This window comes from Trichechus manatus, unplaced genomic scaffold (assembly GCF_000243295.1).
Source record: "Trichechus manatus latirostris isolate Lorelei unplaced genomic scaffold, TriManLat1.0 scaffold00022, whole genome shotgun sequence".
In the NCBI taxonomy this organism is placed as follows: domain Eukaryota; kingdom Metazoa; phylum Chordata; class Mammalia; order Sirenia; family Trichechidae; genus Trichechus; species Trichechus manatus.
Window position 1 is genome coordinate 21,805,369 of NW_004443958.1, and position 16,081 is coordinate 21,821,449.

Genomic DNA, 16,081 nt, shown 5'->3' on the forward strand with positions numbered 1-16,081 from the left:
GCAATTTGAACCCACCAGCTGCTCTAAGACAGAGAAATGTGGCAGTCTGCTTCCGTAAAGATTTACAGCCTTGGAAACCCTCTGCGGCAGTTCTGCTCTGTCCTTTTGGGTCACTGTGAGTCAGAATTGACTCCGTGGTGGTGGGTTTGGTTTGGTTTTGGCGTTATGCCTGGTGGCAGTTTTCAGCTGGCTTAGAAAAGCAGTGATTAATGAGGAAAACAATGGCATTTTTAGGCATTGTGCAGGCTTGTCCTAACATTAAGCTGCATGATTTGGTTTTGTTTCATTTGTTCGCCATGTTGGTTGTTGTAGCACATCTCTTGTGGTTTTGTTGATGTGTCTTTTAAACATCACCAGAGTAGGTGTATTCACGGGGGTCTAGGTGCAGTCCTTGACCATGCTGTGTATTTCTCATTAGTTTGCTTTTTACAAAAGTGACCCTGAGAGAATCGTCATCAGAATATATGATTTAATGTTTTAGGTTTGTTTTCCTGGTTTACTCTTGTTCTTTGCTCTGAGTAGGGAATGATTATGAAATTAACCTAAAAATGTATAGAATGATGACATCCTACTTTGAATTTATTTTGACTAGTCTGTCACATCTAGAGAGTCTGTATTATTGTACGTCTAACCAATACGAAACATTCGTTTGTAGTCTTATTAGATATGAAAGTAATAGAGAGTAAAATGCTCGTATTATATGGTTGTTGTAGAATATCATTAGTACAGTCATATTTCTGTCTCGAAGTGTGATAATGCCAGCGGGATAAATGAGAAAGACATTGAATCTTCACACAAAGGAAATGGGTTTTATGATGAGTGCAGTCTGAACAGAACTAATCTCTTTCTTGGATCATTACTTCACCTAACCATAAAACCTTTTTAAATTCAAATCCTTGCAGGGTTCTAATTGGTGACCTCTGGAGCCTGATAATTGTTTAAGATAGCTGGTCTTTTGCAGTATACCTAATGCTATTTGCAATTAAAAGTGAGAAATGTGATTTAACCCTTAGGTGGGTAGAGCTAACTAAAAAGTAGGGTTTTATTTTTTAATCTTTAATAGTTACGATTATCCCTTCCTTCCTACAGTTATTGACTTAAGTCATTATTAACTTGAATTAACCCAGTGCACTGGTTTCTTCATTTAGTTTGTAGGTTTGCCAAGTATTCATCTGATAAATGTGTTGGATTATATTAATAATCTCAGTCATTTGGAACATCCAAGAGATTGGTCTTCTAGGGAAGGCAAGAGCTCCTAGTCTCTTTTTCTCTTGTCCAGGTCCATGTTCCTGTCTGTCCTTTTTGAGCTATTCTTTACAACCAGTTTCAGGAGATATTTATTTCAGAATTTTCTTTACTATTAGATGAAAATGGGTCAATAGAAGAGAAAGTTTTTCCAAGTAATTTGCCAGTATTCACTATTACAAAAAAAAAAAAAAACCAAACCAAACCTGTTGCCACTGAGTCGATTCTGACTCATAGCGACCCTATATGACAGTAGAACTGCCCCGTAGGGTTTCCAAGGAGCAGCTGGTAGATTCCAACTGCCGACCTTTTGGTTAGTGCCCAATGCTTAACCACCGTGCCACCAGAGCTCCAGTTTTATTAGAGTGGTAAAACCCTAGATGAACCTTGAGCCCGTCATTTGTTGTCTTCACCACTGCACATAATGGAATGCTGCACGTTAGTTTGTGCTCTTGTGCGTTTATTACGTTTTAACTTTTTCCATTGCTTCTGTCCTATTTCTCAGTAAATTGTGGACACTCAGTGAATGCAGCTGACTGACTATTCCTATAAAATTCCATGGATTTGTTGGAACTGGAATATATTATGTTTACCTGTTGCTTGGAAGGCTTTGTTTTGTTTTGAAATCAGCTTTTGATATTTTGAGGAGGAAGCAAAACCTTTGAGATTCAGAAAATTCTGGATTCAAAGTTTAGCTCTAATTCCTGCCTCAACACTCTGAGAGGTCCTGAGGATTCAATGCATGTAAAGCCTGCAGTATAGTGTCCAGACTGTTACACTCACTCAACTTGTTTAGTTTCCTTTTACCAGTTTTAGGGAACATCTTTGTTGTTTTAAAATTGTAAAAAGCCCTTTGCAGTTTACAAGTTTATATTGAAAATAGTTAGAATTTAGTACCAAAATCCAGTAATTTACCCATTTCAGAAGGTGTTGCGAGTCTTCTTCCTAGTACAGAGGAGGCATTTAGGCTTTTGAGGCATTGAGGGACTTTGTCTTATCTTTGTGTTCCTCTTTTCTGCGTTGATGCCTTTTATTGGATGAGGGACTGCATGTATTGAAGGGGAAATTAAATTGCCAGTGCACTGGAAGCATTTGTTTTCTTAAAAATAGGACATTTTTATAGTAAGTCTGGATAGTGTTTGAAATTTTTTAGTTACCTGGATTTGATTCTGTAGAATCATTTTGCTCGTAAATTCTTCAAATCCTTTCTGCAGTCAGGTATGGTTATGAATGAACTATCAGAAATTAGTCATGGTATTAAGTAAGTAAATAATACTAGCAACTTATAGTTGCATTGTGTGTTGTGGTTTTCAAAGCACTTCGATAAACATTATTTCTTCTGATACTTGGCAATAGCTTAGTGAGTTTCCTCCAAAATGAAATAATAATCTAAAGCATTTTATTTCTAACTCAAAATTGAGATCCTTTAAAACAGAATACCAGGAAGCAGTGAAAAGAGCAGGAACTTAGGAGTCAGGTAAATTGGGGTTGGAATCCTGGATCTTAGTGGGCTCTGGGACCTTGGTCAGGTCATTGAATGTCTCTAAGCACTTGTTCCTTTCTGTAAAATGAGGACTGTATCCACTTTGCAGCAGTGTTACAAGAATTAAATTCCTGGAAGATAGTCATTAAATAAATTCCAGCTGCTGCTGTCATTGTTATATTTTTTGGTTAGTTATCCATCGTGAGTAGGATGAATGGATTCCTTTCTCCTTCCTCTCTCCTACCATCTTTCCTCTCGCTTTTTCATCCTTTCTTTCTTCCTTTCTGGAGGAATTTGACTGTCATTTTCTTGTGTGTATGTTTTAATCTTAAGTATTGTATGTTTATTTAAGGCTAATTTGTGTACAAATCAAGGAGACCTGGTGGCGCAGTGGTTAAGTGCTCAACTGCTAACCAAAAGGTCGGTGGTTCGAGCCTACCAGCCACTCTATGGGAGAAAGATGTGAAAGTCTGCTTCCACAAAGATTACAGCCTTGGAAACCCTATGGGGCAGTTTTATTCTGTCCTGTAGGGTCACTATGAGTCGGAACCAACTGGATGGCACCAACTTTGTGTGTGTGTGTGTGGAAACCACGGTGGCATAGTGGTTAAGAGCAATGGCTGCTAACCAAAAGGTTGGTGGTTCAAATCCACCAGGCTCTCCTTGGAAACCGTATGGGGCAGTTCTGTTCTGTCCTATAGGGTCCCTATGAGTTGGAATCAACTCAGGGCAACGGGTTTTTGGTGTATGTGTATGCATGTATACAAATCTTTGGTCAGTGTCTGTAAAAACAGTTTACATTCTAGCAAATGTAGAAACATTCTTAATATTTAGAGCATTGGCTGTTTCTTTCTCCTTAGATGGTATATGTATGTGTATGTCTGATGAACTTGTTTGTCCTTATTAGATAGTAATATGCATCTGTACTCTGCTGTGCCATTTTTTTCTGTTTATGGAACATTTGCGAGATCATGAGCTGTATGAATCAATCTAGTTTAGACAGGTTTTAGTGTATCAACTCTGGTTTGAATGTAATACACCTACTCCTCAGTTATCGACTATCTTGTTATCTGACATTTTGCATTTACAACAATAGTAAAAAATCTGCTGTCTGACTGTTCTGCACATTAACGACATACGTCTGGTAGTAATGAATGCCGAGGTACGAGGTGAGAGTAACACTGGCTGTGATGGTTAAGGTTATGTGTCAGCTTGGCTGGGCCGTGATTCTCAGTGGTTTGGCAGTTTTGTAATGATGTAATTTGACAGTCATGTAATGATGTAGTTATCCTCCATTTTGTGATTTGATATGGTCATCCTCCATTTTTGTATGATGCCAATTTTTGTATAACAACCTGGTCTCTGGAACCCAACCAGGTCAATAAGTGAGGAGTGAGTATAGGTATTCAGTTAGGTTTCGATTGCTTAAATGAAGTAATTCCTTAGTGAAAACATTTGTTATCTTGGAGGTTAAAGAAATTTGAGACCGACAGCCACAGCAATATTTTAGTAATTTGTCAAGAATTTACAGTGACTGTGTACATTATTTGTATATCTCTTAAGATTAATTTAAATCCCCTAACTGGGCTGTTACATTATTTTCAAATAGATTTTAAATGTTGAGCACGTAGGTATTATCATGCTTTGTATATAAACTTCTCGTTTTACTATAGATCCAAGCTAAGGCCTGTCTTTTAATAAATTCGTACTTGGGTTAAGGTGTGTGGAAAAAGGGGGTTTTATTGACTAATTGTAGCTACATTAGAGCTTCATTTCGCAGGCTGGCTTGCATTATTCAGTTATACTTTTCTGACCCTTTTATGAATTTTTATTAAACAGCTTTTAAAAATCTAATAATACAGAACTTTTGAAAGAGCACTTTTCAGCAATGACTACTGGCTCTTTACAAACTCAGTGGACTCATTCCAGTTGATATAAAACATTCATTTATTCAGTCATTTAATAACCATTTACGGGCCTCTTCCTGAGTCACTGTGCTAGGTGTTTGGAATGTAACAAAGATAAGTAAATAGAGGTGCGTACCTTCCATGGGCTTCTCATCTAGTTGAGGGTAAAGGACTGTGAACAATGAGGATAATAGGGGATACTCTGTTATGGTACAAGTTTATCTAAGCAAAATGGGTCATCATGGAGGATGTCATTGATTCTCCTATAAAGAGGAAGTTGGTGTTTTAATTAAGAATTGAACACAGTTGCATTTTCTATGTTGTCAGGTGATATAAAGTTAAAGTATACGCGCTGTCACCCTTCAAGAATTTGCAGTCTTCTATGGGCACTTATAAGCATAACAACAGTTGTGAGGATGGCACAGGACTGGGCAGTGTTTCGTTCTGTTGTACACAGGGTTGCTATGAGTCAGAACTGACTTGAGGGAACCTAACGACAATAACATGGGCACTTGAATTATTTGACAAATGCTTATGTAGAGTTTACCCTATACCAGGTATTGTTCTAAGTACCTTGGAAATATTAAATCCATTTAATCCATATTCCTATGGAATAGTTGCTATTATATTCTACTTTTTTTTTGAATGAGGAAACTGAGGCACAGAGAAGTGAAGTGACCTGTCAGGAGTCACATGTCTCTAAGTGCCAGTGTCAGCATTCAAACTTAGGCAGTTGGGGTCTGGCTAAAGTATTGCCAAGGTCCTTTCTCTCTTTGTGGCCCACCCTGGTGGCGCAGTGGTTAAAAGCTAGGCTGCTAACCAAAAGATCAGCAGTTTGAATCCACCAGCTGCTCCTTGGAAACCCTGTGGGACAGTTCTACTGTGTCCTGCAGGGTTGCTGTGAGTCAGAATCCACTCAACAGCAATGAGTTTGGTTTTTGGTTTTCTCTCTTTGTGCTTTTATGTTTTATTCTCTTCTTGGAACATTCTTATTAATCAGCAGTTAAGAATTCAGCAGTTAGCAGGATATGAGAGGTGTTCCGGATGATGGAGATTGAATGCTGCTTTTGTTGTTGTTGTTTATTGTAGTTTAAGTGAAAGTTTACATTTCAAATTAGTCTCTCATACAAAAATTTATACATACATTGTTATGTGACCCTAATCGCTCTCCCCATACTGTGACAGCACACTCCTCCTTTCCACCCCTGATTTCCCGTGTCCATTCAGCCAGCTCCTAACCCTCTCTGCCTTCTCAGCTCACCTCTGGACAGAAGCTGCCCATTTAGACCCATGTATCTAGTTGAGCTAAGAAGCACACTCTTCTCGAGTATCATTTTATGTCCCATAGTCCAGTCCGATCTTTGTCTGAAGAGTTGGCCTCAGAAATTGTTTTAGTTCTGGGCTGATAGAGAATCCGGGGGCCATGCTTTCCAGCGTTTCCAGTCTCAGTCAGACCATTAAGTCTGATCTTTTTACTAGAATTTGAGTTCTGCACCCCAGCTTTCTCCTGCTCCATCAGGGACTCTGTTGTGTTTCCTGGAGGGCGGTCATTGGTGGTAGCTGGGCACCATCTAGTTCTTCTGGTCTCAGGCTGATGAAGTCTCTGGTTTATGTGACCCTTTCTGTCTGTTGGGCTAATACTTTCCTTGTGTCTTTGGTGTTCTTCATTTTCCTTTACTCCAGGTGGTTGGGACCAATTGATGCATCTTAGATGGCCGCTTGCAAGCTAACAGACACCACTCACCAAAGTAGAATGCAGAACATTTTCTTAATAAACTTTGTTATGCCAGTTGACCTAGATATCCCCTGAAATCATGGTCCCCAGACCCCCATCCCTGCTCTTCTGTCCCTCGAAGTGTTTGATTGTATTCAGGAAACTTCTTAGCTTTGGTTGAGTCCAGTTGTGCTGACTTGGAAATTGGATGCTTTTGCCATTGTTCCTATCTCTTTAGTTTCGGAGCCAGAGTATCAATTTTTGTCCTACCTCTAAACTATAGATATTGACCTGTTGCACTTTGGAAGAAGCATGCAGGAGTTCGAGTACTTTTTGAATTAATCATTTTAAGCTTCAGAATCTAAACAGGGAGTGGAAGCTTTATTAATGTTGTCTCTCCCTTTTCTTTTTGCTTCATCTGCTATATGCAAGGATTGCTTCTGTTTGAATCCTTTGTATGTATGCACCTAGCTCTATGATTCCTTTGTTTTTACAGTAGTGGAATCTTTCCTTACTGCTCCATGTGGCTCTGGGACTTGGACCTTACCTGATGTCACACAAAATTCCTTCAGCCTTTCTCTCAGTCTGCCTTCAAACCTCAGTGAGCATCACCAGTAATGAGGTTCTGCAGCTTCAAGCTGTTTTCCCGACGCTGAAGCAGCGCTTCTCACAGGACTTGGTCATATCAAAGCAGAGGGACAAACAGATGTGGCTACATTATGAAAGTCTAACACGCTCAAGCTTTACAATTGTGAAAATATTTTTACATCTCACTTTCAGGAAGCAAAAAAAGATAGAGATTACAGGGTATGGACATTGATGTTGGATATACTTGATGTGAATCCTGACTCTGCTGCTTATTCTGTCTGATCTTTGGTAAGCTTCTTAACCTTGTGAATCCTTAGGGTCTTATTCTGTAAAATGGGGGTGGTAATACATACATCATAGTGTTGGTAGGATAAAGAGATAATTTAAGTCCAACGCAGAACTCTGTACTTGGCACGTCATTGTCAACAAAGTAATAATTACTTAATTACTGTGATAATTAATGAGTGGTCTCTAAATCATAGTTTTCACTATTTTTCAGTATTTTGGTGTGTGATTTTGTGTGTGGTAAGCTCAAAAGGAACCTTTTGTATGTAAAGGAGGCATCAATAACTTTTTAAAGATTCCTTCAGTTTGCCAGAGATGTTGGGCTGGATGTCTTCATTTTATCCTTCCACCCTCTTTCCACCCGTCTTGGTTCAGTGCTGTCCCCAGGAGGCTGATGGGGATGGTGTGCGGACTGTGTCGGCCGACACTGTGTCCTCTGGCTTCTCTTGTTGTGGTGTGCCGTCCAGCCTTTGCTGACTCGTAGCAGCCCTGTAGGACAGAGTAGAACTGCCTCATTGAGTTTCCTAGGCTATAATCTTTACGAGTGCAGATTGCCAGGTCTTTCTCTTTCTTTCTCAGAGCGTCTGGTGGGTTCCAACTGCTGACCTTTGCGTTAGCAGCTGAGCGCTTTAACTGTTGCACTACCAGGGCTCCTTTCTGGCTTCTGATTGGATTGATAACTGCCTAGTGGAGGACGCCAGCGGAGACTGGCAGGAGAGAGGAGAAGTGAGACCAGGCTGTTTATTTTCTTTGGCTCCTCCCGTACTGGGTCACCACAGATTGGCTTTCCCCCTCTGTGGAAGTGTGTAACCCCTATCAGCTGCCCTGTCCATGTGGCCTCTCTCTTTGGGATTTATTAACTTTCCCTTTGCATGCCTTGAGGCAGTAGCACTTCCCCTGCTAACCCCAGAGTACTCTATCGTTCTCCGTTGCACTTACTCTGGGCTGTGGCTACCCACACTTTTCTATATATAGGTCATTATTTAAACTTCAGATTACCCAGTTGGAGTGCCACCTGTTTCCTCCTGGGATCCCGGCCCCTGCCTCGGGTCAGACCAGAAGCTCTGGAAGCAGAGGTGCTGAGTGTTAGGGTTTCTAGCTAAGAGTTATTGATACTAAGGAATGAATTCCTTATGGGATCAGGCTGGGTATTCATTGGCTTTCATGGACGTGTTTGGTAAAGATTTTTTTTTTTCTTTATGGAAACTGTGTACCATGAGCTTGTTAAACCACCCTCCTCACCCTGTAAAAAAAATAGTTGTCATCGAGACGATTCTGACTCTGTGTATGCCACAGTAGAACTGTGCTTCATAAGTTTTTAGTGGCTGATTTTTCAAAAGTAGATCACCAGGCCTTTCTTCCGAGGTGCCTCTGGGTGAACTTAAATCTCCAGTCTTTCAGTTAGTGCTCAGTGTGCACCAGCCGTGAACTTTGTTTGGGTTGTTAGCTAGACAAAAACGTTCTAATGACCTATTGATGGAATGTGTTAGGAAATGCCCCAGACCTTGGAGTACTGGGTTTGAGTCTTGGTATTGTCCCTTGCTAATCATGTGACTTTGGGAAATACATTTTCTACCTTTTCTCATGTGTAAAATGTGAATAATACCCAGCTTCCCTGAATATTGCCAGCATCAAGTGATAAAGAGGTAGTATCACTGTATGAAAGGTGAGGCTGTATGAAAGTGTCTTGTTAGTGTTGATGAATCAGTGTCATCGTGCATTCTTTGACCACGTACACATGGAACACTTAGCACGTGCCACGCACTACAAAAGGAATAAAAGGGGTAACAATTTATCAGAGAAGTCAGTCATTAAGTAAGAAGTTACACCTGTGGTGAATATCGTGAAAGAATGCCATGTGTCCCTGGGTAGGGCAAATGGTTAAGTGCTTGGTTACTAACTGAAAGGTTGGTGGTTCGAATTTACCCAGGGGCACCTCAGAAGAAGGGCCTGGTGATCTGCTTCTGAAAGGTCACAGCCGTTGTAAACCTGTCAAAAACTTAAATGCACAGAGAAACACCAAAAATTAGGATAACAGAATGTATTTACCCGTGAGTAGGTGTACTTTGAATTGGCAGCATCAGCCTGGACAGTAACAGGCAGGCAGGTGCTCCAAAGAGGGGATGCTGAAAGCAGATTATGTAAGTCATTATCATGTTAATTTCTCAAGAGATAGCATCAGAGCACCTGCAGGATTCCAGCGTCCCTCAGTTGTAGAAGCAGAGTCTTTGAGGACAAGCCGTACATTTTCCAGCCAGACCCTGGCTGCACATAGACAATTCTCTAAAAGAGCCCACTGCCCAAGGCAAAGTGTTCTCAGCTAAGCTGCTTGCTGGGCTGTTGTTTGGCCTACAGGTGACTCCAGGAAAACCAGTTCTTTAAAGACTCAAGGTTCAAAAGGACACCTAAGGGCAACTGGCCTGGGTGGGTCACCCCACCTCCATAGACCCAGAAATCTGAGTGCTGGGAGAATTAAAGTGGTTTCTCAAACCCTGTGGAGTGCAGTTCTGCTCTGAAACACTGGGAGTTTTCGTGAGTCAGAGACAACTCCATGGCAGCCTTTCTTTTTTTTACATCTGGGAATTCAGACAACCTTTCTAAGAAGTGAAATTTAGGCAGAAACACCAAAAAGAAGTATATTGCTAGACAGAACATCCTCAGAAGTCTTCCATTGTTGGAGAACACATTGAGAAATCTCTGGCAAAGTGGTGCTTAGCGCCTGTGGGCGAAGTTGGGTGCTGTTACAGCCCAGATGTCAAGGAAAGGGAGGAGCACAGGGCTGGCCCTTGGTGATGAACGTCCTGGGTTTGGAGCTTTCTCTAAATATGAAGAGTTGCCTTCTTGATAGCTTTCTCAGCCACCTTTAGTCCACTTCAGATATAAATGAACCCCTAGTTCATCCCTCATTTGTTGCTCCTTTGAACAGATTGTTTTGTTTATCCAGCTTGTGTGTAGTCTGTTTAAACTCTCTCCATTCCATCCATCTTCATCCTCTGATCAGCTGCAGATTAACTTTGTTGCAGGCTGTCTCTCATCCTGTGACTTCTCATCCTGTTTACTGAACTGCCTGTCAGGATATCATCTTGACGGTAGACCTGGGCATGCCTTTTAAGGCTTCTATTCTCATTTCTCCTCTAAGTTGGCCAAACAGAGCTACCCGCCCCCTCACAGAGTCTGCGCCATCTTTCTGCAAGAGCCCAGGATTTGGGTTCAGGGGATGGTGTTCATGTCCAGGCTTGTTCCTGTACAGGCTGTGTGATTGTGGGACTTTCTCATCATTACCTGCCTGGTTTACTCCATTTTGTACTTTAGACAAGACGGGGGTGGGGGTCATAATATCTTAGTAAAACCCCGGATGTCAGCTTTGCAGTTTAACGAAACAGATGCGGGACGTGAGCGAGACTTACATAGAGCGACTTGACTCCCCAGAAGGGTTTGTCTTTCTTTGCCTGGTGCTCTTTATCTGTCCTTTAAGAAGCTAGCACATTTTTACCAGCTTTTAAAATAATTTTCCAGGTTACAAGGCTGTTGGCCCCTTTTCTGTAGCATTCTGTGTATTGTATGAAATGTGTCTGTGTGCATGCCTACCCCCCTGAATGGAAGGCTCTCTATTTCCTGTTTCCAGCACAGGGTAAAATTCCTTCAGTGCAGCAGAACTCCATGGGATTTGGATAGATGCCATTCTCTCCCCTCCCTACCCCCACCCAGGCGAGCACCATTTAAAATATAGGACTCTAAAAATAGAATGTTTTACATGTAATTTTAAGAAACACATCTGTTGCTTCAGGTGAAATAAACTGTCCAGGTAGACTCCCCACCCACGGTTTCAATAAAAGAGTACTTTAATGAAGAAAAATGAACTATCGAGAGAGTAAATTTCTGGATTTTCTACCAAAACGTAAAATATAAGCATGGCCATCTCTGGATAAATTTTTATTTTACTGTGTTTCACTATTTTAAAAAATTCTATAGAACTTTTTTAAAATTTAGTTTTATTTAATTTTTAAATAGATAAAATATACACATGGTTCACAAATTTGACACAATGTAGAAAGACACACAATGAAAGGCCTCCCAACTCCTGTCTCTTACCCACTGTGCTTTCCCCATGTCAAATAGATAACCATTGCTGTTTAGCTTCTTATATAACCAACACCCGCTAGCGACCCTATAGGACGGAGTAGAACTGCCCCGTGGGGTTGCTAAGGAGCGGCTGGGGGATTTGAGCTGCCAGCCTTTTTTGGTTAGCAACCGAGCTCTTAACCACTGCACCACCAGGGCTTCTCTTATATAACAGTAGGGAGATATTTTCTGTGCGTATAAAGGTGAATATGAACATTTATTCTGTTTTCCTTCTTTTTCTTACACTGTTTTACACTGTGTGTCCTGAATAATGCGTTTTGGAGATCTTCCTGTATTTTCCATATCTTTCCATATCAGAGCATAGAGAGTTTCCTCATTTTTAGCTGCATGATAGTTCATTGTGTGAATGTGCCCTGGCTTATTTAACTGGGCTCCTGTTGATAGGCATTTAGATGGTCTCTAGTGTGGTGCTAGCAAAGATAGTGCTCAAGTAAACTGGTAGGATAAATCTGGAAATGAAATTGCTCAGACAAAGGAAATGTAACAATTTAGTATGTTTGATTCTTGTGAGATGATTTAAGGAGTTTTAATGGAAATTTACACTACTAAAATTTTTGCATTGCAAATTTAACTCATTCAGATTCGAAGATTATTTGGCTGTTTCATCATGGATTTTAGTTTATCTGGTAGGTTAAAAAAGGAAGTGGCCACTGTTAAGGAAGATCCGTACTGGACCAAAGCAAAAACAAAAACAAAACCCAAAGCTGGCATTATAACTGAATCTAGAATTCTGGACCGACAGAAATTTGGTGTCCACGGTTTGAGAACATAGGAGGTTAATCACCTACATTGTTTGAAACCTTAATCTCACATTTGCTTATTATTGCTGAGCTGGGAGATAACATTGGTGCACTAAACTGTATGGTACCAAATGTAATCTAGGAATTAGTGCAGATCAAATCCCCTGTGTATTCGACCTTGAAAAGGAGATTGATATCCTCTATGGTTGGCTACAATTAACTAAAGTGTTCTAGCTGTCCTGGTGGTACCAAGTGCATCTCCCCACCCCCAAGGAAGATCAGGTGGTGGCATGGGTTTTGGAATATGAAACTCCAAGTTCAGGACAGGCATAAATATTAGTGTCATGGGTTGAATTGTGTCCCCCCAAAATATCTGTCAACTTGACAAGGTCATGATTCCCAGTATTGTGTGATTGTCTGCCATTTTGTAATCTGAGGTGATTTCTCTATGTGTTGTAAATCCTATCACTATGATGTAATAAAATGGATTAGTGGCAGTTCAGTTATATTGATGAGATCTACAAGATTAGATAGTGTCTTAAGCCAGTCTCTTTTGAGATACAAAAGAAAGAAGCAAGCAGAGAGACGTGGGAACCTCATACCACCAAGAAAGCAGTGCTGGGAGCAGAGCACGTCCTTTGGACCTGGGGTTCCTGCACAGAGAAGCTCCTAGTCCAGGAGAAGATTGATGAGAAGGCTGACCGAGAGAGAAAGCCTTCCCCTGGAGCTGACACCCTGAATTTAGACTTTTAGCCTACTTTTCTGTGAAGAAATAAATTTCTCTTTGTTAAAGCCATCCACTTGTGGTATTTCTGTTATAGCAGCACTAGATGACTAAGACAATTAGACAACTATGTCAAGGTTTCATAGATCATCTTGTGCAATTCTCCATGTCTTTGCAGTGTATTTTATTGAATTTCATGAAGATATCTTTTCTTTTCACATCCTTCTATTTCAGTATGTAGCCCTGTGTACAGCTGATGCTATCTTTGGTACCTTCTCCACGCTAGCACTACTCTTCTTTGAGCGAGGCATCTTGTGGTCTTCAGAGGAACAGTCCATTTACTCTTTTATTCAGCAGTCACTCAAGCACTATTTGTGTACCTCCAGTACAACCAAGGAAACCCTGGTGGCACAGTGGTTAAGAGCTATGGCTGCTAACCAAAAGGTCAGCAGTTCAGATCCACTAGGCCCTCCTTGGAAACTCTATGGGGCAGTTCTACTCTGTCCTGTAGGGTCGCTATGAGTCAGAATTGACTCGACAGCAACGGGTTTGGTACAATTTTTTATACAGCCAAACCGAATGCTATAGACAACAACGTGAATGAGACCATATACCGATATTTCCCAGGACCAGAAGTTTTCACATAGGATGTGCATAGTAATAGATGTTGTTGAATGAAGACGCAGATTTTACCTAAGAGGGGTTCATATTCTGGTGGAGGAGACACCACGTTTTTCCCTCTTATCTAATGGTTTGGTAGAGTTGTACCAAGTGCGTTGTGAGTATCAAGCTGGGACTGACTGATTCCTCCACTCCTGTGACTCCACTGAGGAAGGGGATGATTGCATAGACAAAGTGGAGATGAATGTGGCTGAGTCTTGAAAGCCAAGCCATGAAGATGAATTGTCATCACAGGTAGAGAAAAGAAATGTTAGCAAATACATGAGTGTATCCTTGGTATGTGTCACGTGTGAGGAGATGAGGGAGGTAGGCTGATAGAAGGTTGAAATGGGCCTTTTAATGCCATCTTAGAGGGTCCATGCTTGACTCTACTGGCCTTGGGAAGCCAGGCAGTGTTGATAAACTGGAGCATCAGTGCTTTGCAACACTGAACTGAGAATGCTTCCTGCCTTGTTCTTTGCTATTTGGTCAGCCTTTCTCTAGGATTCCAGAAGGCCCCAAGGAACTTATTTTGTATTTTCATTTTTGTCTTTGTTGTCTAGTCCATTTTTCCCCTCTGTTAGCATGGGCAATTCAGATTTGAGTTTGCAGAGCTATGCTATGTGCATTTTTTCCCACCATACTTGTGAAGAATCATTGATAAAATGGGAAATGTGTCATTATTGGAAAAAACTGTAGCAATTTAATAGCCTATATTTCTGTATTTGATTTCATGCTACACTAAAGCTAACGGAACTCCCAACCTCTACAGTTCTGCGTCACACACTTCATGCCTCTCTCTTTCTCTCCACAGAAATAGAAAAGTTTCAGAAAGGAGAAAGCAAGGAAGAAGAAAAGTACATTGATGTGGTGATCAATAAGAACATGAAGCTGGGACAGAAAGTGTTGATTCCTGTAAAACAGTTCCCCAAGGTAAGACAGTGAGGACTGTACTGCAAATGTGTCAGACTTAATCTCAACAGAGCATGTTTATATTGTTTGATATTTTCTAGAGATGTTTTCCCTGAGCACAAACAATTCTCCTCCCCCACTTTTAAAATTAATTACAAACTGATTCGCCATATTTTTATGCAAATACAACACGTGTTATATGATTTTTTGCCAACCACACCCCGCCCCCCCCCGCACTATTAAGTGCACTATGCCAAGCATTATATGTGTGGGTATGTTATTTACGTGGGTGTGTTATTTGCTAAAAAATACAGTAGTGATTCTGTCATTTATATTTGACTTTAGTGTGAGCAGTGGAGCCCTAAAAAATTATGCTTCTGTCTGAGTCATACTAGCTATGTGACTTGGAGCTTCTCTCCACTTTTGCTTCCTCATTTGTAAAATGAGGTTGGATTGTTAAGAATTAAATAAGATTGCCTGTATCAAATGCTTAGCACAGTGCACGAAAATATTCAAAAAGTATCTATTCTCTTTTTATTTAAATCTTACTGTTTTTTCCTCCTTTCATGACTCATGCATACATTCATGTATAATGTGTCAGCAGTTCATTTTTTAAGATTGTTTTAATAATAGTCCACTATGTTAATGTACCACCTTTTGTTTATCCATTTGCCTGAACTGTGTCCAGTTTTTATAAATTAAACTGCTGTGACCATTTTTGTACAAGTCATTTTGTGACCATGTGTTTTCATTCCTCTTGGATAAATACCTAGGATTAAAATTGTTATGTATTTAGTTTTACGAGAAATTACCATTCCTTTTTCCATGAAATACACGTGCAAGCTGTGATTTCTCCATATCTTTATCAAGATTTGTTGTTGCTAGTCTTTTTAATTTTAGCTATTCTAATGGTGTATTGGATCCCTGGTGGCACAGTGTTTAAGAGCTAGGCTGCTAACCAAAAGGTGGCGGTTCAAATCCACCAGCTGCTCCTTGGAAACCCCATGGGGACAATTCTGCCCTGTAGGGCTGCTATGAGTCAGAATTGACTAGACAGCAGCGGGTTTGGTTTATTAGTTTAATGGTGTATTGGTGTCTTGTTGTAGTGTTAATTTGTATTTCTCTGATGATTAATAATTTTGTACACTTTTTTCCCGTACTTTATTGACCATTCATGTCTGTTCTGCTGTTTAAAGTATCTGTTCAAATCTTTTTTTTTTTCTTCCATGATTATGTAGTTTATTAGGGAAATAACAGATTACTGTTCAGGTTCAGGAATTCTCAGGATACAATTCTTCCATCAGGACAGCCTCTTCTCAGCTGTGCCTGCAGGCATACCTCTCTCTGGCCCCTTGTCCTCTGGCCTGCCCAGGGAAGTGTTACAAACTTCTTTTAGCTCTTCTGTTAATTGCCTGAGCCACCCCACTTTGCCAGTAAGTCTCCACCCAAAAGCACACACAGCTCTAGCTCCATGGGTGGGAAAACCTAGCTCTACCAAGTGCCCTGAGGCACCTTACTCCACCAGCAAGCCTGCTGCCCAAAGGCACTCAGCTTTTTCATTCTGTCTGCTGGGAAGCCCACCATGCCATCTCCTGCTGGTGTCTCCTACTGCTGTTTCTTTTCCACTTCTCTCTCTCTCTCTCTCTCTCTCTCTCTCTCTCTCTCTCTCTCTCCCTCTCT

General features: G+C 40.7%; 1 protein-coding gene across 1 annotated transcript in view; it reads left to right on the forward strand.

Moving 5' to 3' along the window:
- KHDRBS3 (KH RNA binding domain containing, signal transduction associated 3) overlaps window positions 1-16,081 on the forward strand; it is a 186,126-nt gene that overhangs the window by 46,943 nt on the left and 123,102 nt on the right. Inside the window, exon 2 of the mRNA XM_004373022.1 lies at window positions 14,304-14,422. Coding sequence (XP_004373079.1) covers window positions 14,304-14,422 — 119 coding nt within the window. The remainder of the gene's footprint in view (window positions 1-14,303; window positions 14,423-16,081) is intronic.